Source organism: Macrobrachium nipponense, chromosome 1, assembly GCF_015104395.2.
Source record: "Macrobrachium nipponense isolate FS-2020 chromosome 1, ASM1510439v2, whole genome shotgun sequence".
Lineage (NCBI taxonomy): Eukaryota > Metazoa > Arthropoda > Malacostraca > Decapoda > Palaemonidae > Macrobrachium > Macrobrachium nipponense.
In genome coordinates this window covers 88,119,361-88,141,860 of record NC_087200.1, presented here as the reverse complement: position 1 = coordinate 88,141,860, position 22,500 = coordinate 88,119,361, and the positions used below count along the sequence as shown (strand labels likewise).

The following is a 22,500-nucleotide window of genomic DNA, read 5'->3' as shown; positions in this document are numbered from 1 at the left end:
ATATATTAGCAAAGAAATTAGAAAACACAATATCGTAGATAAGTAGGAAGATGGTTAAAAAAATTTTTACACAACAGAAAACAGATAGTTACTGCAAACAATGAGAAAAAAAAAAATCGGAAAAAATTTATGAAACCAAGGTAATATCCGGTGTGCCACAAGGTACGGTGTTAGCTGCAATACTGTTTGTTATTATGATTGAAGACATAGACAGTAATGTTAAGGATTCGGTAGTGAGTAGTTTCGCTGATGACACAAGAATAAGTAGAGAAATTACTTGTGATGAAGATAGGAACGCTCTACAAAGAGACCTTAACAAAGTATATGATTGGGCAGAGGAAAATAGGATGGTATTTAACTCTGATAAATTTGAATCAATAAATTATGGAGACAGAGAAGGAAAGATATATGCATATAGGGGACCTAATAATGAGACAATCACAAATAAGGAAGCAGTTAAAGACCTTGGTGTGATGATGAATAGGAAACATGTTATGCAAATGATCAAATAGCAATTCTTTTGGCAAAATGTAAAGCAAAAATGGGAATGTTGTTACGGCACTTCAAAACAAGAAAGCTGAACACATGATTATGCTTTATAAAACATATGTTCGTAGTCCACTTGAATATTGCAATATGATATGGTACCCACACATCAAAAGGGATATTGCACAAATAGAGAGTGGTACAAAGGTTCCTTTACAGCTAGCAATAGAAGAAGTTAAGGACCTTGACTACTGGGAAAGACTACAATCCTTAAAATTATATAGTCTAGAAAGGAGAAGAGAACGCTACATGATAATTCAGGCATGGAAACAGATAGAAGGAATAGCCGAAAATATCATGGAACTAAAAATATCAGAAAGAGCAAGCAGAGGTAGATTAATAGTGCCCAAACAATACCAGGAAAAATAAGGAAAGCACACAGGACATTAATCCACTACGCACTCAGCAATCGATCAATGCAGCGTCTATTCAATGCGTTGCCAGCTCATCTGAGGAATATATCAGGAGTGAGCGTAGATGTGTTTAAGAATAAGCTCGACAAATATCTAAACTGCATCCCAGACCATCCAAGATTGGAAGATGCAAAATATACCGGAAGATGTACTAGCAACTCTCTGGTAGACATTAGAGGTGCCTCACACTGAGGGACCTGGGGCAACCCGAACGAACTGTAAGGTCTGTAAGGTAAGGTCACGTACGTTTATTTGCTTTGTAGTGTAAATAAATGATTTACCTTATAACTAATTTTCAAATATTAATAAGATTAATTAAAAAATAGCAATTCACCCAGTCCTTTTATCCACTTGGAGGAAGGTGGGCAGGGAGTATATGACAGTTTGATATACGAATTGGCGGAGGGGAGAAAGGAGTCGGAGTCTAGGAGTTATTCTCTCTCTCTCTCTCTCTCTCTCTCTCTCTCTCTCTCATTATTATTCTCTCTGTCTCAGAAACAATTCACAATTTCACTCTTGACGGTCAGATATATGATGTTGCCATTCATTGGTCTCTCTCTCTCTCTCTCTCTCTCTCTCTCTCTCTCTCTCTCTCTCTCTCTCTCTCTGTGATTTACTGTAGGTATATATTTTTAATGGTAAATTGTTTAAGATGACTTTGAAATTATATTAATAATATAACCTCAAAGATTAATGCAGTAATAGGTTAGTAATTTTAGGTGTATTTGAAGTAGGATGTTATTAAAGGTATACATTTGGTATCTGAACTTTCAAGATTGGCAGTTATAAGCATTTTTAGTGGTGGTTTTAACTATTCGCGGGTTTTAACTATTCATGGGGGTGTCTTGGTTACAAACACCCCCACGAATTACGGGGGGAACCACTTGTATGTAATAACCACATCTCAGTATTGTATGATAAAATACAAACATAGTGGAATATGCATCTTTTCCATGGATCTTTTTAAAAAGTTATGCTTACTTCACTGCATCCAATAATATTACTGTAAATGTATTTTTCATATTACTATTTCTTGTTATAAAATACAACAGCAATCAATGTTTTGGTTTGGAAATCAGCTGAGGGCAATTGCAAGGTAAGTTTATTTTGCTGTATTGAACTCAAATCAGAGCGACTTTCTTGCTTCTACATAGCACAAATGAATCTAAGATACGTACTCCATTTATATGGGACAAGGTTATTTTTACGTTATACAAAGTTTTTTCAGTCAGAATATCACTTAAATACGTATAGTTTGCGAACAAAATTTAGTTATTTTTTTTCAGTAGTAAATGGCGCTGAGGGCGTGTTTATTGCATAAACAAAAATCGACAGATTCTGTTCAATATTTTCACTTGATCTCATCAGAATACTACGAGCTTTATGTATTTATCTTTTATTGTAGTTAAAACAGTAAAATGTCTTCTTTCGTGCCTAATAGTTTTGATTAAAACACGTTCCTCTTAAATTTTTGTTTACAGTCGAGTTGATGGTACTATACCGATGTTTGTGAGAATTTCATCTCTCCTCAGCTTCAGCTAAAACTTACAGCTTAAATTTAGCAGTATATGCCCTTGCTGATCTTTTCTTCTTAGCGAGTAAGGATATTAATGTAAAAATATATTGGTCCTATTCTCCTCTTCATCATTTGTAACATAACTGCGGTAATTTTTTACTATCGTATGATGGTTGAAATGGGGAAGCAAAAAACTCTCGTTTGTTATTTCGGATTCAGTTGTTCATAGCAAATCAGGCTTGTTTCTGGCTGTTATGCGTTTACACAACAAGTATAAACATTACTAACAATACTTTTGGCATTCTCTTTTAGTTTTTTAAACTTAACTTATAGAAGATGGGATAGTAAAGATGGAGGGAAAGGTGGGGTTAGCCTAACTAAAAATGGGAATAGATAACGAGGAGGAAAAGAGGTTAGCCTTTTGTTATTTGGTCTCGTAATTTAACTTGCATGATACAGAGATACATGATGAAATAATTTATTAAGGGTGAAAATTTGGGGGTCGTATGATATGCGAGATCCCATTTTACACGAGTATATGTGGTATGTAGACTTGCAGCTTTGATCAGCACACTACTATTGTTACTGAATCTCATTGTATTTAAAGCCTGCTGCCTGTTGCATCCTGGATAACAAAGTTAGTGCTGCACTGGAAAAGTGGCACATAGTTATAAACATATTACTAAATTTGTTGCAATGAAGGTATAACAACATGAAAGTGTGAAATATATATTCTCCACAGTTTGATTAATTTGGGAAGAATCATGTTCATTGGAAAAATGTTTTTCTCCAAAAATAAAAATTCTAGGCAAAAAAAGGGATTTTGACGTAAGGAAAAATCTATTTCTGGGCGATTGGCTCGTGTCGCCAGCGAAATATCCTTTAATCTATTATTTCTAGGGTAAATGTACTAACACATACCAGAGAATAAATAAATAAAGAAAAAGGTTCAGTATAACTGAACTCGCTCACCCTACCCCAGAGAGTGTCGGTATGAACACTATGGCGAGTGAGACCACTACCACGAGCCAAATGCCAATAGAAATCTCCCACTACAAAATCCCCACAAGAGGGGAGCCGACCCACAGAGTGGGCAGCACCTACTACTACTACTCCATCCCATGCTGCCGACTGCTGCGCCCCTGGTGGCCATCCTGAAGTTAGCAGACAATCTTGGCGATGGGATGGGTAGGGCGGGATTTCGCTGGCGACACGAGGCCAATCGCCCAGAAATAGATTTTTCCTTACGTCAAAAACCCTTTCCCTGGGCTCAGCTCGTGTCGCTGCGCGAAATCGTACCAGAGAAATAGACAAGATTGTAAGACATTCAAGAAAATAAAAAGGGTCTCAAATAAAAGATAAAATAAAAATAAATCAATATAATTGCTAATAAAGATACATATACACAGTGATACAAATAGAAATATTACTTAAATATACTTATTGCTAATAATATTTCTTAACTTAAGGTAATATACATATATACAGGAGGCATATCATATATGTACAAAAATAGTATTTGTGTAAAGCTTATGTATCAAAAACATTTAAAGCAATTAATATACAAGTTGAATAAACAAATTCAACAATAACGAAACATAAAGAATGTATATGAATTAATATACAAAACCCGTAACCATTATAAGAAGATGTATCTCCTAGCATAAAAATAAGGAGATGACATCCACGAGATCAGTAATCATCACAAATGTGAGTGTCCCTAGCAAAAAAATAAGGGACACCCACTATATCATCATTAAAGCAGCTAAGACACAAGGTGATCGTAAATGAACAAGGCAGGAATAGACGAACTGTTGGGTGAGGCAGGTAGAAAGGAGGACTGAATCTTCTACTAAGGATTAGTCAGAGTCAGGGGAAACTATGTTACCCGCTGCAACTGCTGAAAATTTCAGGGCTTCCAAGGACTTTAAGTAATGACGTTTGAACACTGTCGGTTGATTTCCATCCAGTATACTTTTCAACTCATCGAAGTTCATATGTTGGAAATAGTTAATTGAGGTGGCTACTGCCCTGACATCATGTGCTTTTGGAAAAGAGTCAGGATTGGCTTGTTTAATGACGTACAGGATTTGTTGCCTGATGCCTTTAATAGATAAACGTACCACCTTTTTCTCTCCTAAAGAGAGGACCCGATGAGGATGAGGAGGTCCTAGATAGAAAGGCTCGTAACGTTGAAACTGGGGCAAAGAGATATATCTTGTGGAAGGGGTAGTACCTTCCATGTTCCCACCCATCATCAAAGGATCTTCATTCTTAGCTAAAAAGCTACGTCTGGTGGAAAGTAGCACTTCCCCTGTGGGAAGGAAACTGAATATTGATCCGGATCTCTGGATAAAGCCGACAGTTCTGAAATTCTAGCTCTGAGGCCAGGCTTAATAAAAATAGAGTTTTTCTCAACAGCATTATAATGAGCATGGTGTCATTATTGGTTTCTGAAGCCAGTTTTAGAACATCGTTTAAGAACCATGATACTGACGTAGGTCTTACAGAAGGCCTAAGTCTAGCACAGGCCGGGATGGGAATAGACGAGAAGTAGGAATCTGTCAAGTCTATGTTGAACCCAAATTGAAAAATCTTTTTCAAGGCTGACTTGTTTGTCGTAATTGTGCTAGCTGCTAAGCCTTTTTCAAACAAGGATCTGAAAAAGGATATAGCCGAATTGATTGTCATGATCTTAATATCAGATTCTTTCAGGAAGGTTGCTAAACTTTTTGACAGCAGCATCATACTGTCTCAAAGTTGAATCTCTCTTATCTGATTCCAAGAAGAGAATATTCTGAGGATCAATATTCGCATCCCTTTTCGCTGCAAACTTCATGAAATCCTAAAGTTAGGGTTTTGAGAATCCCTGAGAAGCGAACACAGTCTTCGTTTGTACTGACTGGGAGAGCTTGGGATTGGGGATCCGAAGAGGAACGGAGACCCAGTTGCCAGGATGAGGGGATACCAATTGCTCTTCGGCCAGTCTGGGGCTACTAGAGCCACTTGACCCTTGAATGTCCTGAGTTTGTTTAGCACCTTCATGAGAAGATTCACCGGAGGAAAGACATAAATCTTCTCCCAGTTGTTCCAATCTAGAGCCAGGGCGTCCGTGGCATAGGCCAGAGGGTCCAGGTTGGGGGCCACATAACACGGGAGTTTGTGCGGTTTCGCCTGAGATGCGAAGAGGTCTACCTGTAGACCTGGAACTCTCTGAAGAACCCATTGGAACGAACTGTTGTCCAGTGACCATTCCGACTCTAGAGGTACTGATCGGGATAGAGCATCTGCTATGACGTTTCTCACTCCAGCTATATGGGTGGAGGAGAGATGCCAACTGAACTTGTCCGCCAGGGAGAATATGGCTACCATGACATGGTTAGATGACGTGGGACTTGGAGCCTCCTCTGTTTATACAATTCGTACTACCACTGCGCTGGTCCAGGGACTAGCTTTATGTGGGAGTACTTTGGAGGACGTAATCTTTTTAGAGTCAAGAACAGTGCCATTGCCTCCAGTACGTTTATATGGAACTGACGGAACTGAGGTGACCATGTTCCCTGAACCTTTTTGAACTGGGAATATCCTCCCCAACCGCTTAATGAAGCGTCTGTGTGGATAGTGATCCGTGGAGGAGGAAACTGAAGGGGCACTGACACTGATAGGTTCTTGACTTTCGCCCACGGCCGAAGTCGATTCTTTAGAATCAGAGGAACTGAGGACAATTTGTCCCTGGACCTGATATTTGCCCGTGAGCGCCAAATTCTGGTTAGGTCTTTCAGTTTGGCTTTCATTAGGATGTTCGTCACTGATGCAAACTGGAGAGAACCCAGGATCCTTTCCTGAGATCTTCTTGAAGCCAGTTTGTGACTTAGAAATTGCTTGACTGACTTTGCTATTTCCTTCCTTTTGGACGATGGAATCGACAGAGTATGGGAGGATAGATTCCATTGAATGCCTAGCCACTGAAAGTTTGACTCTGGAGTGAGTCTTGATTTGGTCCTGTTTATCTTGAAGCCTAGATATTCAGAACTGAATCACTTTCAGTGTTGCTTGTTGCATTCCTCGACTGTTGAAGCCCAGATCAACCAATCGTCGAGATACGCTACTACCATAACCCCTTGCGACCTGAGTTGTTGAACAACTACTTCCGCCAGCTTCGTAAACACTCTGGGTGCTACGTTGAGCCCGAAAGGAACTACCTTGAAGGAGAATGTCTGGTCGACCTATCTTGAAGCCTAGGATAAGGCCGGAAGTGTCTTGCAATAGCGGGATATGATAGTAAGCGCTGTAAGATCGATAGAGGTGGTGACGGCCCCACGGGGAAGTAAGGTCCGCACCTGCGAGATCGTGAGCATCTTGAACTTGTCGCAGCGATGGCTAAGTTTAAGCGGGACAAGTCTAAGATTACTCTTCTTTTTTGTGAGCCTTTCTTTGGCACGCGAACAAGCGACCTTGAAACTTTAATCTTTTGACTCTCGCTATAGCTCCTTTTTGAAGGAGATCCTCCGCATACTCCGTCAGTTCTTTGGAAGGAAGTTGACGGAAAGGCCTGGATGGAGGTGGGTTCGATAACCAGCTCCAACCCAGGCCTTTTGACACAATGCTCTGAGCCCACTTGCTGAAGTTCCAACGGTGGCGAAAGTGAAACAGCCTCCCTCCTACCTGAAGTTCTTCATTGGTTCTGGTAACCTCCTCGGCCTCCTCTGAAGTGTTTTCCCCTATTAAAGGGACCTCCCGATCCTCTCCCACGAAAGGAACGTTTACCTCTGCCTCCCTTACCCGAGCGGTCATACTTCTGAGAAGATTGACTCTCGAATGTTTGGTTGTTTAAGCTGGAGAGATGGCATAAGAGGTGGAGGGCTGAGGCTGAGGGGAGATCCACATAAATTGGCTGTGATTGAGCCTTTGAAGTGGAGGGCTGGGCTGTTTGGACTAAGGGAACCGCCGGAACTTGCTGAGAAAAGCGTGGCTGCTTTTTCTGGTAGGGCTGGAAACGCCTGGGTTTCCTTTGCCCTTTACCTCTAGCTGCAGGATCTTGCCTCCTCCTAGCCGTAAGGCCCCAACGGTCCTTAAGGCTCTGGTTCAACCTCGTAGCCTCTGACTGGACTTCCTTCACCATTGCTTCTGGGAAGAGATCTGCTCCCCAGATGCTTGACGAGAGTAACCTATTTGGCTCGTGCCGAATGGTTTGCTTCTTGTAGGACATGCTTTCCTACAATTCGTTCTAGCAGTGGCAAACTCAAACATATCTGACTGTACCGTTTGAGTCAGGGATTTGGTCATGAGTTGAAAAGCGGCTCTGAACCATAGGCTATGGTGGCCACCTCGGTCATAGCCATAGAATTAATTGATCTGGCTAACCGTGACTTAGTGTCAAACTCAGCCTGAATAAGGCTATCTGGAAGCCTGGGTAGCTTTTCACCAAACTGCTCCATAGCACAGTACCGGTTTGAGTTTGCCAGCTGAGAAGTGTTCGGTAAGTCTTCCCATAATTCTCCGGCTGAAGGAAGTAACGGAGATGTAGGATCTGCTTCCTTCAGTTGAGGCATGGGGTCCCCCTTCTGGGCCGCTGGGATGGTAGAGGTCGCGATCTTAGTTAGGAAAGGGAGTGGAGTACTCTCATCCATAGTGAAGATCGTGAAGGGACTCTTGAAGGGTTGGATTTTCGTATTCGAACAATCCATGTCCTCCAAACACCTGAGCCATTCTCTCTGAGCCTGGTCACGTGAATAGAGGACCGTCTCCTTCGGTACCCTATCATCTCGAATCATGGCTGAGGCGGTGAGCCTTGCGTAGCCGATGAAGGGAGGCTGAAGGTCTTCCGGGTAGAACTCGAAGTCCTCTATTCTTCGAGTTCCAAATTCCGGTATAGAAATGAGACCGTCCTGGAAGGGGCGTATGACGCTACCTCTCCACGGGTTGTTCATCGAGAATGGAGGTAGCGAGTCATACTGGGGGAAGCTGAGCTCCACCTGCATGGAAGGTGGAGGAGAGGCTAGAGGAGCTTGGCTCAGTCCGGCTATAATGGAGTCTTGAGAAGTAATCCTATCCGACAACCGAGAGATCATTTGTTCCATGCTACTCTTTAGAGACCCAACCAGGTCGCCCACCTGTTGTAACAGGCCAGCATTGGATTCCAAAGCCGGAGCTGCTGCGGAGGTGGAGGGGTAGCTTTGAATTGGAACCAAAGGTAGCGGAACTGACGACTCAGCCGGAGTGTGAGATCTCTCTCTGGAGGATTTACTCCTCGAGGACTTAGAGCCGGACCCAGAAGCCTTAGACCTGTGCTCCGGGATTCCTATGCCGGAGGACTTACGAGAGGAGGATGAGGTCGAAGTCGTCTTCTTAGACGACGACGACGTCTTTGACAAGGACATTTCACTGCTTGACCCTTGACCTTGGGTCTAACCGAAGCATCAGGAGGAGTATACAATTCATCACCCGTAAAGCCTTGGAAGGATGGAGAGGTTGCAGGAGTAGAAGAAACAGTTACGCCCAAGGGTATCCCTTGGGTGTCCACCTTACCTACCTCGACCAACAGGTCGTCTACACCTACCATAGGTTCTACATTAATATCCAACGTCGCGACTTCCGAGGAGATATCCTGGCCTTGGTCAGTCAATGAGGCAGCCAGCTGTTGCTGGATGAAGGCGATAGTCGGGGCAGCCTCTGCTGGGGTCGACGTATCCTGTCGCCTTGCCTCCGGGGAAGATTAGTACCGCCAACCTTTTCTCTAGAATGTAGGGCATACCCTTGGCGGCGTTCTTCCCGAAAACCGCCGACCCAGGCCCGCAGGGTTGCCAGTGCGGTATCCCTCACTGCCGGTGCCTGGAAGAGAGGGTATCAATTAGATTTAAGAATAACTTAAAACTAAAGATAACTTAAAGTATAACTTAAACTTATAGGGCTATAAGGCCCTTTGAATTCCTTAAGTTAGAGTAATTGATACAAACTTAAGAACTAAAACAGATGCGGACCAGCTACCGGAGATGGAATACTTACCCCGTCTAACAGCTGGCTCACCAGATCATAACATATGGTACACGTCTCATGGTACCAGACCTGGATGTCCCCGTGCGGAGTCGCGGCATGGAGCATGGGACCGGCAAACTTCGTGTCCACACGGGTCCTGAAGTGTGGCGGCGCATCCCGGATGCTCACAGTTGGTGGTCTGTAAGTGGAAAGACACATGAGTATCTTAAAGAAAATCATTACAGGCTAAAGGACAGAAGAACTCCATTGCATGCCGGAGCTCGGAAAAAATTCGGGCATAGCCCCTCCCTTACTAGCCTGAATAGGCTATAAACCCCGGAGGCATCCGGTGAAAGAAGGGAGGGGGATGGTTTAAGGTACTAAAATAAACTTCACATCTTAAACCTAAAAGCTCGAACGTACCGGACTAAGTCCAGTGCGAGGCGGAGTGATAACTCAGTGAAACGGAGAGGTTAGACGAGACCGACTGTATGTTCCGGTCCACCCCGTGGGGTAGACTAAGCACTTTTCCGCTAGATGCCAGGTCTCCGGTGGTAAAGGAGCCCTAGTAAGGTGGGAAAGAGCGGGGGCATACAGACTCGGGCTAGTAACGGAGCGACGAAGTAGTAATGGAGAGGGGGAAAGGCCAGTCCCCCCCAACCTTACCATCCGATCGGGCCGAGAGCCGGAGAGGTCGAGTCCAGTCGGGTCTGTCCCGTCCCTCTACCCCCTCCGCCTGGGGGGAGAGAGGGAAGAAGGCTCGGGTATGCAGAGCGAGCATGGGCGGGCAGGCCTAGCCACCCCCCCCCGACTCTAATGGAAGAGCGGGAGGGGGGAAGGTGACTGGACAGGCGTCTGGCTGCCTCTGTGATCACTAGTGGACCACGGGGCGATAAGGACAACAGCTAAGCCTAAAATAAAACCAAAACTGATCAGCGAGATGCTATCGGGGGGGAAGCAACCGAGCTGACCAGCGGTAACATAAGGCCCATAGGCCGTGACATAGGCTAAGCGAGCCAGACGCCTAACTAACCTAACAAAATCACATAGATAACAATATGAATAATAAAATGAAAGAAAGAACAAATAGTAGGAGAAAAAATCCAGGAGTGTACGACTAACCCGAAGGAAAGTCTACCACTCAAAGCTAGCCGATGCCGATAATGAGAGCCGTGGCTAGGGTCTGGATGGAAGAGCCTACATAAGGTAAAAGACATGCATGCATGACAAAACCGTGTAGACCTTACCCTAACAAACAAAGCGGATAATAAAATAGAGCGTACAAAGACAGGGGATGTTCTGGGTATGGGAGACCCAGAACGGACCCATCACGAGGCAGGACCATGCTGCCATGCTTCCGACCTAGAGATCGTATTTATACCTAAAAAACGGCAAATACGTGCTCAGGGCCGGAAAAAACCAAATAGCAATAAACACTGAGTACTTAACTTAGCTGCTGCGATGGCTGCACGCTCCATTGTAATAAAATCCAAACGAAAGGGCACAAAAAACACAGAGAAGAAAATGGCACGTGTGAATCGTGTGCGCTAACTGAAAAGGATGGCCACCAGGGGCGCAGCAGTCGGCAGCATGGGATGGAGTAGTAGTAGTAGGTGCTGCCCACTCTGTGGGTCGGCTCCCCTCTTGTGGGGATTTTGTAGTGGGAGATTTCTATTGGCATTTGGCTTGTGGTAGTGGTCTCACTCGCCATAGTGTTCATACCGACACTCTCTGGGAGGGTGAGCGAGTCAGTTATACTGACCTTTTTCTTTATTTATTTATTCTCTGGTATGTGTTAGTACATTTACCCTAGAAATAATAGATTAAAGGATATTTCGCGCAGCGACACGAGCTGAGCCCAGAAAAGAGTTTAGACCATATGTTCCAAAATCTTGTCCGTGTAAAAATTGTATTAGATATGGCTACACTGCCCAAAAGTCAAATTAATCATGTATGGGCATTCTGTAGATCAAATGATTGAGTCACAATGTGGAACCATATCTCACCAAAATGCAACATATGTGGTCAGAACTACTGTGCACAATAAAAAAAAATGTGCATGTTATACTATATATAACACCAGGACTAAAAATATTGTAATCAAGGAAAGGAATGAACATTAAAGAAATTCAAAAGAGCTGCAAGTAAGGTTATACTGAGCTGTCAAAGAAAGCAACATGAGGAACTGTGACTCAGCAAAAAGCCCAGAACCAGTGGGAATAAATGGCAAAAAAACTTATTACAGTAATTATGATGCACCCAAATGGAGCAAATTAGCACTTAAAAATTCAAGAGAAGAAGTCTCCCTCCAAAAGGGATTTTGACGTAAGGAAAAATCTATTTCTGGGCGATTGGCTCGTGTCGCCAGCGAAATATCCTTTAATCTATTATTTCTAGGGTAAATGTACTAACACATACCAGAGAATAAATAAATAAAGAAAAAGGTCAGTACAACTGACTCGCTCACCCTCCAAGAGGGTGTCGGTATTAACACTATGGCGAGTGAGACCACTACCACGAGCCAAATGCCAATAGAATTCTCCCACTACAAAATCCCCCCAAGAGGAGAGCCGACCCACAGAGTGGGCAGCAACTACTACTACTCCATCCCATGCTGCCGACTGCTGCGCCTCTGGTGGCCATCCTGAAGTTAGCAGACAATCTTGGGCGCTGGGATGGGTAGGGCGGGATTTCGCTGGCGACACGAGGCCAATCGCCCAGAATAGATTTTTCCTTACGTCAAAATCCCTTTTCTGGGCTCAGCTCGTGTCGCTGCGCGAAATTGTACCAGAGAAATAGCACAAGATTGTAAACAGAAATCAACAAAACAAAAGGAGTCTCAAATAAAAAGGTAAAATAAAATAAAAGAATATAATTGCTAATAAGGATACATATACACAATGATACAAAATGAAAATATGCTTAAAATTAAAACTTAATTCTAATAATATTTCTTAACTTAAGGTAATTTACATATATACAGGGGTAATATGGCATATATGTACCAAAATGGTATCTGTGTAAAGATATGTATCAGAAATCCAGAGCAATTAACATAATAAGTTGAACAAAACAACTCAACAATAATAACATATAAAGGAATGTATATAACTTAATATACAAAACCCGTAACCATTACAAATAAGATGTATCCCCTAGCATAAAAATAAGGGGATGACATCCAAGAGATCAATATCCACAATCAATTGTGAGTGCCCCTAGCAAAAAAAAAATAAGGGACACCCACCACATCATCATAAAAGCAGCTAAGACACAAGGTAACCGTAGATGAACAAGGCAGGAATAGACGAACTGTTGGGTGAGGCAGGTAGAAAGGAGGACTGGATCTTCTACTAAAGATTAGGTAGAGTCGGGGTAAACTATGTTACCCGCTGCTACTGCTGAAAATTTCAGAGCTTCCAAGGACTTTAAGTAATGACGTTTGAACACTGTCGGCGATTTCCATCCAGTATACTTTTTCAACTCATCGAAGTTCATATGTTGGAAATAGTTAATTGAGGTGGCTACTGCCCTGACATCATGTGCTTTTGGAAAAGTCAGGATTGGCTTGTTTAATGAAGTACAGGATTTGTTGCCTGATGCCTTTAATAGATAAAGTACCACCTTTTTCTCTCTTAAAGAGAGGACCCGATGAGGATGAGGAGGTCCTAGACAGAAAGGCTCCGTAGGTTGAAACTGGGCAAAGAGATACATCTTGTGGAAGGGGTAGTACCTTCCATGGTTCCCACCTCATCAAAGGATCTTCATTCTTAGCTATAAAACTACGTTCCGGAGAAAGTAGCACTTCCCCTGTGGGAAGGAACTGAATATGATCCGGATCTCTGGATAAAGCCGACAGTTCTGAAATTCTAGCTCCTGAGGCCAAGCTTAATAAAAATAGAGTTTTTCTTAAGAGCATTATAAACGAGCATGTGTCATTATCAGTTTCTGAAGCCAGCTTTAGAACATCGTTTAAGAACCATGATACTGACGTAGGCCTTACAGAAGGTCTAAGTCTAGCACACGCCTTGGAATAGACGAGAAGTAGGAATCTGTCAAGTATATGTTGAAACCAAATTGAAAAATCTTTTTCAAGGCTGACTTGTTTGTCGTAATCGTGCTAGCTGATAAGCCTTTTTCAAATAAGGATCTGAAAAAGGATATAGCTGAATTGATTGTCATGATCCTAATATCTGATTCTCTCAGGAAGGTTGCTAACTTTTTGACAGCAGCATCATACTGTCTCAAAGTTGAATCTCTTTTATCGGATTCCAAGAAGAGAATATTTTGAGGGTCAATATTCGCATCCCTTTTCGCTGCAAACTTCATGAAATCCATAAAGTTAGGGTTTTGAGAATCCCTGAGGAAGCGAACACAGTCTTCGTTTGTACTGACTGGGAGAGCCTGGGACTGGGAATCCGAAGAGGGCGAAGACCCAGTTCCAGAATTAGAGGATACCAATTGCTCTTCGGCCAGTCTGGGGCTACTAGAGCCACTTGACCCTTGAATGTCCTGAGTTTGTTCAATACCTTCATGAGAAGATTCACTGGAGGAAAGACATAAATCTTCTCCCAGTTGTTTCCAGTCTAGAGCCAGGGCGTCCGTGGCATAGGCCAGAGGGTCCAGGTTGGGGGCCACATAACATGGAGTTTGTGGTTCGCTTGAGATGCGAAGAGATCCACTTGTAGGCCTGGAACTCTCTGAAGAATCCATTGGAACGAACTGTTGTCCAGTGACCATTCCGACTCTAGAGGTACTGATCGGGATAGAGCATCTGCTATGACGTTTCTCACTCCAGCTATATGGGTGGAGGAGAGATGCCAACTGAACTTGTCCGCCAGGGAGAAGATGGCTACCATGACATGATTTAGATGACGTGATGTGGAGCCTCCTCTGTTTATACAATGTACTACCACTGTGCTGTCCAAGACTAGCTTTAGATGTGAGTACTTTGGCGGACGTAACCTTTTCAGAGTCAAGAACACTGCCATTGCTTCCAGTACGTTTATATGGAACTGACGGAACTGAGGTGACCACGTTCCGCCTTGAACTTTCTTGAACTGGGAATATCCTCCCCAACCGCTTATGAAGCGTCTGTGTGGATGGTAATCCCTGGTGGAGGAAACTGAAGGGGCACTGATACTGACAAGTTCTTGACTTTCGCCCACGGCCGGAGTCGATTCCGTAGAATCAGAGGGACTGAGGATAATTTGTCCCTGGACCTGACATTTGCTCGTGAGCGCCAGTTCTGGTTAGGTCTTTCAGTTTGGCTTTCATCAGGATGTTTGTCACTGATGCAAACTGGAGTGAACCCAGGATCCTTCCTGAGTTTCTTCTTGACGCCAGTTTGTGGTTAGAAGGGGCACTGATACTGACAAGTTCTTGACTTTGCGCCCACGGCCGGAGTCGATTCCGTAGAATCAGAGGGACTGAGGATAATTTGTCCTGGACCTGACATTTGCTCGTGGAGCGCCAGATTCTGGTTAGGTCTTTCAGTTTGGCTTTCATCAGGATGTTTGTCACTGATGCAAACTGGAGTGAACCCAGGATCCTTTCCTGAGTTTCTTCTTGACGCCAGATTGTGACTCAGAAATTGCTTGACTGACTTCGCTATTTCTTTCCTCTTGGTTGATGGAATCGACAGAGTATGGAGGATAGATTCCATTGAATGCCCAGCCACTGAAAGTTTGACTCTGGAGTGAGTCTTGACTTGGTCCTGTTTATCTTGAAGCCTAGATTATTCCAGAACTGAATCACTTCAGTGTTGCTTTGTTGCATTCCTCGACTGTTAAAGCCCAGATCAACCAATCGTCGAGATACGCTACTACCATAACCCCTTGCGATCTTAGTTGTTGAACTACTACTTCCGCCAGCTTCGTGAACACCCTGGTGCTACGTTGAGCCCAAACCCGAAAGGAACTACCTTGAAGGAGAATGTCTGGTCTCCTATCTTGAAGCCCAGATACGGACGGAAGTGTCTTTGCAATAGGGATATGATAGTAAGCGTCTGTAAGATCGATAGAGGTGGTGTACGGCCCCACGGGGAAGTAGGTCCGCACCTGCGAGATCGTGGAGCATCTTGAACTTGTCGCAGCGAATGGCTAAGTTTAAGCGGGACAAGTCTAAGATTACCCTTCTTTTTTGTGAGCCTTTCTTTGGCACGCTGAACAAGCGACCTTGCAAATTTTAACCTGTTGACTCTCGCTATAGCTCCTTTCTGAAGGAGATCCTCCGCATACTCCGTCAATTCCTTGGAAGGAAGTTGGCGGAAAGGTCTGGATGGGGGTGGGCTCGCTAACCAGCTCCAACCCAGGCCTTTTGACACAATGCTCTGAGCCCACTTGCTGAAGTTCCACCGGTGGCGAAAGTGAAACAGCCTCCCTCCTACCTGAAAATCCTCATTGGTTTTGGTAGCCTCCTCGGCCTCCCCTGAAATGCTTTCCTCTATTAAAGGGACCTCCCGATCCTCTCCACGAAAGGATCGCTACCTCTGCCTCCCTTACCCGAGCGGTCATACTTCTGGGAAGCTTGACCCTCGAAGACCTGATTGTAGGCTGGAGAGAGAGCGTAAGAGGTGGAGGGTTGAGGCTGAGGGGAGATAACATAAATCGGCTGCGATTGAGCCTTTGAGGTAGAAGGTTGGGCTGTTTGCACCAAGGGAACAGCCGGAACCTGCGAGAAAAGCGTGGCTGTTTCTTCTGGTAGGGCTGGAAACGTCTGGGTTTCCTTTGAGCCTTACCCTTACCGGCTTGATCCTGTCGTCTCTTGGCGTAAGACCCCAACGGTCCTTTAAGGCTTTGTTCAATCTCGTAGCCTCTGCCTGAACCTCCTTCACCATAGCTTCTGGGAAGAGGTCTGCTCCCAGATGCTTGACGTAAGCAACTTATTTGGCTCGTGCCGAATTGTTGCTTCTTGTAGGACATGTTTCCTACAATTCGTCCTAGCAGTGGCGAACTCAAACATATCCGACTGCACCATTTGAGTCAAAGATTTGGTAAGAAGCTTAAAGAGTGGCTCCGACCCATAGGCAATGGTAGCCACCTCGGTCATAGCCATGGAATTAATAGACCTGGCTAACCGCGATTTGGTATCGAATTCCGCCTGAATAAGGCTATCTGGAAGCCTAGGTAGCTTCTCACCAAACTGCTCCATAGCACAGTCTGGTTTGAGTTTGCCAGCTGAGAAGGTGTTGGGCAAATCTTCCCACAATTCACCGGCTGAAGGAAGTAAAGGAGACGTAGGATCTGCTTCCTTCAGCTGAGGCATGGAAATCCCCCTTCTGGGGCTGCTGGAATGGTGGTTGTCGCGATCTTTGTCAAGAAAGGGAGCGGGGTACTCTCTTCCATCGTAAAGATCGTAAACGGACTCTTAAAAGGTTGGATTTTCGTGTTGGAACAATCCATGTCCTCTAGACACCTGAGCCATTCTCTCTGAGCCTGGTCTCGTGAATAGAGGACTGTCTCTTTTGGTACCCTTATCGTCCCGAGTCATGGCTGAGGCGTGAGCCTGGCGTAGCCGATGAACGGAGGCTGAAGGTCTTCCGGGTAGAACTCGAAGTCTTCAATCCTCCGAGTTCCACATTCCGGGATAGAGATAAGCCCGTCTTGGAAGGGGGCGTATGACGCTACTCTCCAAGGGTTGTTCATTGAGAACGGAGGTAGAGAGTCATACGGGGGTAAGGGTGGGCTCCCCCGTGCTGAAAGGTGGAAGAGAGGCTAGTGGAGCTTGGCTCAGTCCGGCTATAATGTTGTCCTGAGAGGTGATCCTATCAGACAACCGGGAGATCATTTGTTCCATGCTGTTTTTCAGAGAAACCAACCAGATCGCCCACTTGTTGCAACAGACCAGCGTTGGAGTCCAAAGCCGGAGCTGCTGCGGAGGTGGAAGGGTGGCTCTGAACCGGAACCAAAGGTAGCGGAACTGACGACTCCGCTGGAGTATGAGATCTCTCCCTGGAGGATTTACTCCTAGAGGACTTAGAGCAGGACCCAGAAGCTTTAGATCTCTCTGCTCCGGGATTTCTAGCCGGAGACTTACGAGAAGAAGATGACGCCGACGCCGTCTTTTTAGACGACGACGACGTCTTCGTCAAGGTTTCACTGCTTGACTTTGACCTTGGGTCTAACGGAAGCGTCAGGAGAAGTATATAGTTCATTACCTGTAAAGCCTTGGAAGGATGGAGAGGTTGCAGGGGTAGAAGATCCAGTTGCACCCAAGGGCATCCCCTGGGTGTCCAACGTACCTACCTCGACCAACAGGTCGTCTACACTACCATAGGTTCAACATTAATATCGAGCGTCGCGACCTCCGAGGAGATGTCCTGGCCTTGGTCCGTCAACGAGGCAGCTAGCTGTTGTATGATGAAAGCGATAGTCGGGGCCGCCTCTGCTGGGTCGACGTAGCCTGTAGCCTTGCCTCCGGGGAAGATTAGTACCGCCAACTTCTTCTCAAGAATGTAGGGCATACCCTGGCGGCGTTCTTCCCAAAACCGCCGACCCAGGGCCCGCAGGGTTGCCAGTGCGGTATCCCTCACAGCCGGAGCCTGGAAGAGAGGGTATTGATTAGATTTTAAGATTAAACTTAAAACTAAAACCAATTTAAAAAGCTTAACTTAAAATTATAGGGGCTACAAAACCCCATGAATTTTATCTTAAGTTAGGGAGATTAATGTAAAAACTTAAGCACTATAACAAATGAGGACCAGTTAACGGAGTTGGAATACTTACCCCGTCTAAGAGCTGGCTCACCAGATCATAACAGATGGTACACGTCTCGTGGTACCAGACCTGGATGTCCCCGTGCGGAGTCGCGCATGGAGCATGGGACCGGCAAACTTCATGTCCACATGGGTCTTGAAGTGTGGCGGCGCATCCGGATGCTCACAGTTGGTGGTCTGTAAGTGAAAAGACACATGAGTATCTTAAAGACTATCACTTACAGGCTAAAGGACAGAAGAACTCCGTTGCATGCCGGAGCTCGGAAAAAAATTTTGGGCATAACCCCTCCCTTATCGCCTGAATAGGCTATAACCCCGGAGAGATCGGTGAGACAGGTAAGGGAGGGGGGATGGTTTAAGGTAGCTTAAGATAAACTTACTGGTTTAACATAATAGATCTTAAACCTATAAAACTCGAACGTACCGGACTAAGTCCAGTGCGTGGCGGAGTGTCGTAACTCAGCGAGACGGATGGTGTTAGAAGGGACCAACTGTATGCCCCGTCCACCCTGCTGGGTGGACTAGCACCTTTCCGCTGGATGCCAGGTCTCCGGTAGTAAAGGAGCCCTAGTAAGGTGGGAAAGAGCGAGAAGGAACACACAGACTGGGCTAGGGCTAAGCAACGGAGCGACGGAGTAGCAACGGACGGGGGGAAAGGCCAGTCCCCCCCCACCGTACCATCCGGCCGGGACCGAGAAGCCGGAGAGGTCGAGTCCAGTCTGGGTCTGTCCCGTCCCTCTACTCCCTCCGCCTGGGGGGAGAGAGGGAGGCAGGCTCGGTATGCGGAGCGAGCATGGGCAGACCGACCCACCCCCCCGACTCTATGGAAGAGCGGGAGGGGGGGAAGGTGACTGGACAGGCGTCTGGCTGCCCAGTGATCACGTAGTGACCACGGGGCGGTAAGTACAAAACAATGGACAACAAAGCCTAGAAACATAACCAGCTGATCAGAGAGATGCTATCGGGAAGCAACCGAACTGAGAGCGGTAGCATATAGGCCCTATGGGCACCACAACCTAGGCTAAGCTAAGCCAGACGCCTAACTAACCTAAACAAATATATAAAATAATTCAAATGAATAATTAAGAAAAGAAAGAAAACAAAATAGTAGGAGAAAAAATCCAGGAGTGTACGACTAACCCGAAGGAAAGTCTACACTCAAAGCTAGCCGAGGCCGATAAGAGCCGTGGCTAGGGTCTGGATGGAAGGAGCCTACATAAGGTAAAAGACATGCATGCATGACAAAACCGTGTAGACCGATACCCTAAACAAAGCGGTGATTAAAACAGAGCGTACTTAAGTAAGGGGATGTTCTGGGTATGGGCGACCAAGAACGAACCCACCACGAGGCAGAACCATGCTGCCATGCTTCCGACCTAGAGTTCGTATTTATACCTAAAAAACGGCAAATACGGGCTCAGGGCCGGAAAAAAACCAATGCAATAAACACTGAGTACGGTAACTTAGATGCGCGATGGCTGCACGCTCCATGATAAAGAAATCCAAAGAAAAGGGCACAAAAAACACAGAGTAAAAAAGGGCACGTGTGTATCCTGTGCGCTAACTGAAAAGGATGGCCACCAGAGGCGCAGCAGTCGGCAGCATGGGATGGAGTAGTAGTTAGTTGTTACCCACTCTTGGGTCGCTCTCCTCTTGGGGGGATTTTGTAGTGGGAGAATTCTATTGGCATTTGGCTCGTGGTAGTGGTCTCACTCGCCATAGTGTTCATACCGACACCCTCTTTGGAGGTGAGCGAGTCAGTTGTACTGACCTTTTTCTTTATTTATTTATTCTCTGGTATGTGTTAGTACATTTACCCTAGAAATAATAGATTAAAGGATATTTCGCGCAGCGACACGAGCTGAGCCCAGAAAATAGTTATGGAGTTCATGTACCATACAACCTAGGATACATATCAACTCTTAACATACCAAAGAAGTTTAGTTGAATGAAAATAGTAATAAAACATGTAGTAAAAGGTTGTTGATGGTGTCTTGTCACCAAAAGCAAAAAAGTAACTGATAAAGCTAGAGATATCTATGAAACCAAAAGTTTATAAACAAAATCTGACTAGATTACATGAGAATAAAAGTTCATGTAAAGAAATGAGAACCAAGTCTCTAAAAACAAGGATGATCACTTAAAATAGATGTAAGTCCTATTGCAAATCAGATAAATCCCACAGGTCTGTAGACTGCTGAAGAAATACTGAAGAAAATTATCACTTAACAACCAGCAACAAAGACTATGGATGACGTGAATTCTTTATAAAAGAAAGTTCCAAATCATCATCTGGAGCAGGATTTACTGTAATGCCTTTTAATAAAATCATCCAATTTATTTGATTCCCTTTACCCAATAATGCTATACTTTTCATAGTAGATTTCTCTGCAGTACATATAGTTGGCAGTCAAGGTCATTATAAATATGACATCATGAAAATGTACAATTTTCAGAAACTAGAAGTGCATTAGTATTCCTTATAAACTATGTATTGGCCTGAATTCCTTTGTCCAACAGATCAATTTTATTCTTCATATGAAGCTGGTATAAAGGAAATAAGGATGCTGATAAAGCAGCCAAAGTTGCAATTACTCTGACTAAATCAAATATACCTTGTGATACCAGTGTCTTTTTTTTTACTTCGTAAAAAAACCACCACCTTTTGTAAACTGCAGGCGTTATGGAATGAGGAATCTGAAATTAACAAATGGAAAAGGTTAATTCAGTTATTGAACTTAAAATAATATTCTTTCCAAGAAAACCGTGAGACTCAGAGGTCTGGAAAAACTAAGCCCTATTAATAATAATAATCCAAGAAAAGCATCACATTGAAGTAGTACAATAATATCATCATCAATATCTTTTGAAACACTGAAAGAACTGACATCCCGAAACACACACTTTCTCAAAGACTAAAACATTACAAAGTCCTAGACATATGTGAAAAGATACATAAAAACATAAATGTCAATACACATATTTCCCAATAAAACACTAAACCAAAGTAAGGGGTCCTGTCCCTAAAGGCAATACTCTCTAAGGAGACGGACAGCCTATCACACATAATGCAAGCGATGCCGAGGTAGAGTAAAAGACGTATCCACAGCAAAAGCATCTGTCCAAAGGAAGGTCAACACGTTGATATCCATGGAACTTCAGTTCTGAATAAAAAATAAAAAAGCACAGGCTATGATAAAAAAAACCGGCTTGGAAAAGGAGACTGAAGCAAAACTCCGGTTTCCAAGGTGGTAGAAGAAAGACTGATATTTTGCTGGGGTACGATCTTGGTCAATGACCAAGCATCAACTCCATATAGGCATGAGTTGCAGATGCCACAGATTCCTTGTTTTACAGTCTTTGATTGTTTTTACCTGTTTTCCAGCTAGCACTAGAAGATTATCCTATTGTTAAGACCAGGTTTGTTAGCTATGAAAAATACAAATGGATTTAAAAATTTGTCATTTTATTGTTTAAAAGTTTATATACATTGTTCTGATTTAAATGAAAACCTTATTATTTTTTCCAGGCTTTGCAGAGTAAATGGGAGCGGGATCCTCTTCAGCATGCTTGCAAAGCATATTGTTCAGCAAGACAAGAAGTAAATATTTTACTCTCTTTACGTCATCCACACATTGTGCCTCTAGTTGGTGTATGTCCACGTCCACTAGCTTTAGTACTCGAATTAGCACCACAAAGGGCTTTAGATCAGTGCTTAAAGCATTATCAACGTTCAGGAGCCAGATTATCCCTCCATACCCTGCAGGCTGTCATACTACAGGTTAGATGAATATATTTTCTTAGTAAAATATTTTACATGTAATATAGAAGGTGTATTCTGAATTTTGCTTTTTATTGTAAATTTGAAAAAAATGAATGATATTTTTACTTAGAGTTTATGAGTATTGGTGCCTTTTTACTTTTTTTCAGGTTGCCAAGGCTTTAGAGTATCTTCATGGTCAGCATATTATTTACAGAGACCTGAAAAGTGAGAATGTTTTAGTATGGGAGCTTCCACCTCCATTCCATCATTATCCTCAGCCTAAAGTAGATGTCCGGTTAGCAGATTATGGTGAGACCATCAAAAACTATATCAATTATCTTTAGTTAGTTTTAAAATAATTCATTAACACTGGTTAAAGGCTGCACTCTCAAAAGATTAATTGCAATGTAAACAAGGTATTTCTCAACAGATGTGTTTTATTTTGCTGCACTCCAAAAATGGTACAGTACATTTCAGGATAACATTTTTTCTCAAGGTATACATAAAGTCACAATTTTTCTGTCATTATGTTTGGGTAGTGGGAGCAGAAAGGGAATTTTAAAACTGGGAA

General features: G+C 43.9%; 1 protein-coding gene across 16 annotated transcripts in view; it reads left to right on the top strand.

Moving 5' to 3' along the window:
* LOC135219441 (leucine-rich repeat serine/threonine-protein kinase 1-like) overlaps positions 1-22,500 on the top strand; it is a 940,187-nt gene that overhangs the window by 819,999 nt on the left and 97,688 nt on the right. For all 16 annotated transcript variants that reach the window (XM_064256227.1, XM_064256225.1, XM_064256224.1 and 13 more), the window contains 2 exons: positions 21,696-21,947; positions 22,097-22,238. In XM_064256227.1, coding sequence (XP_064112297.1) covers positions 21,696-21,947; positions 22,097-22,238 — 394 coding nt within the window. The remainder of the gene's footprint in view (positions 1-21,695; positions 21,948-22,096; positions 22,239-22,500) is intronic.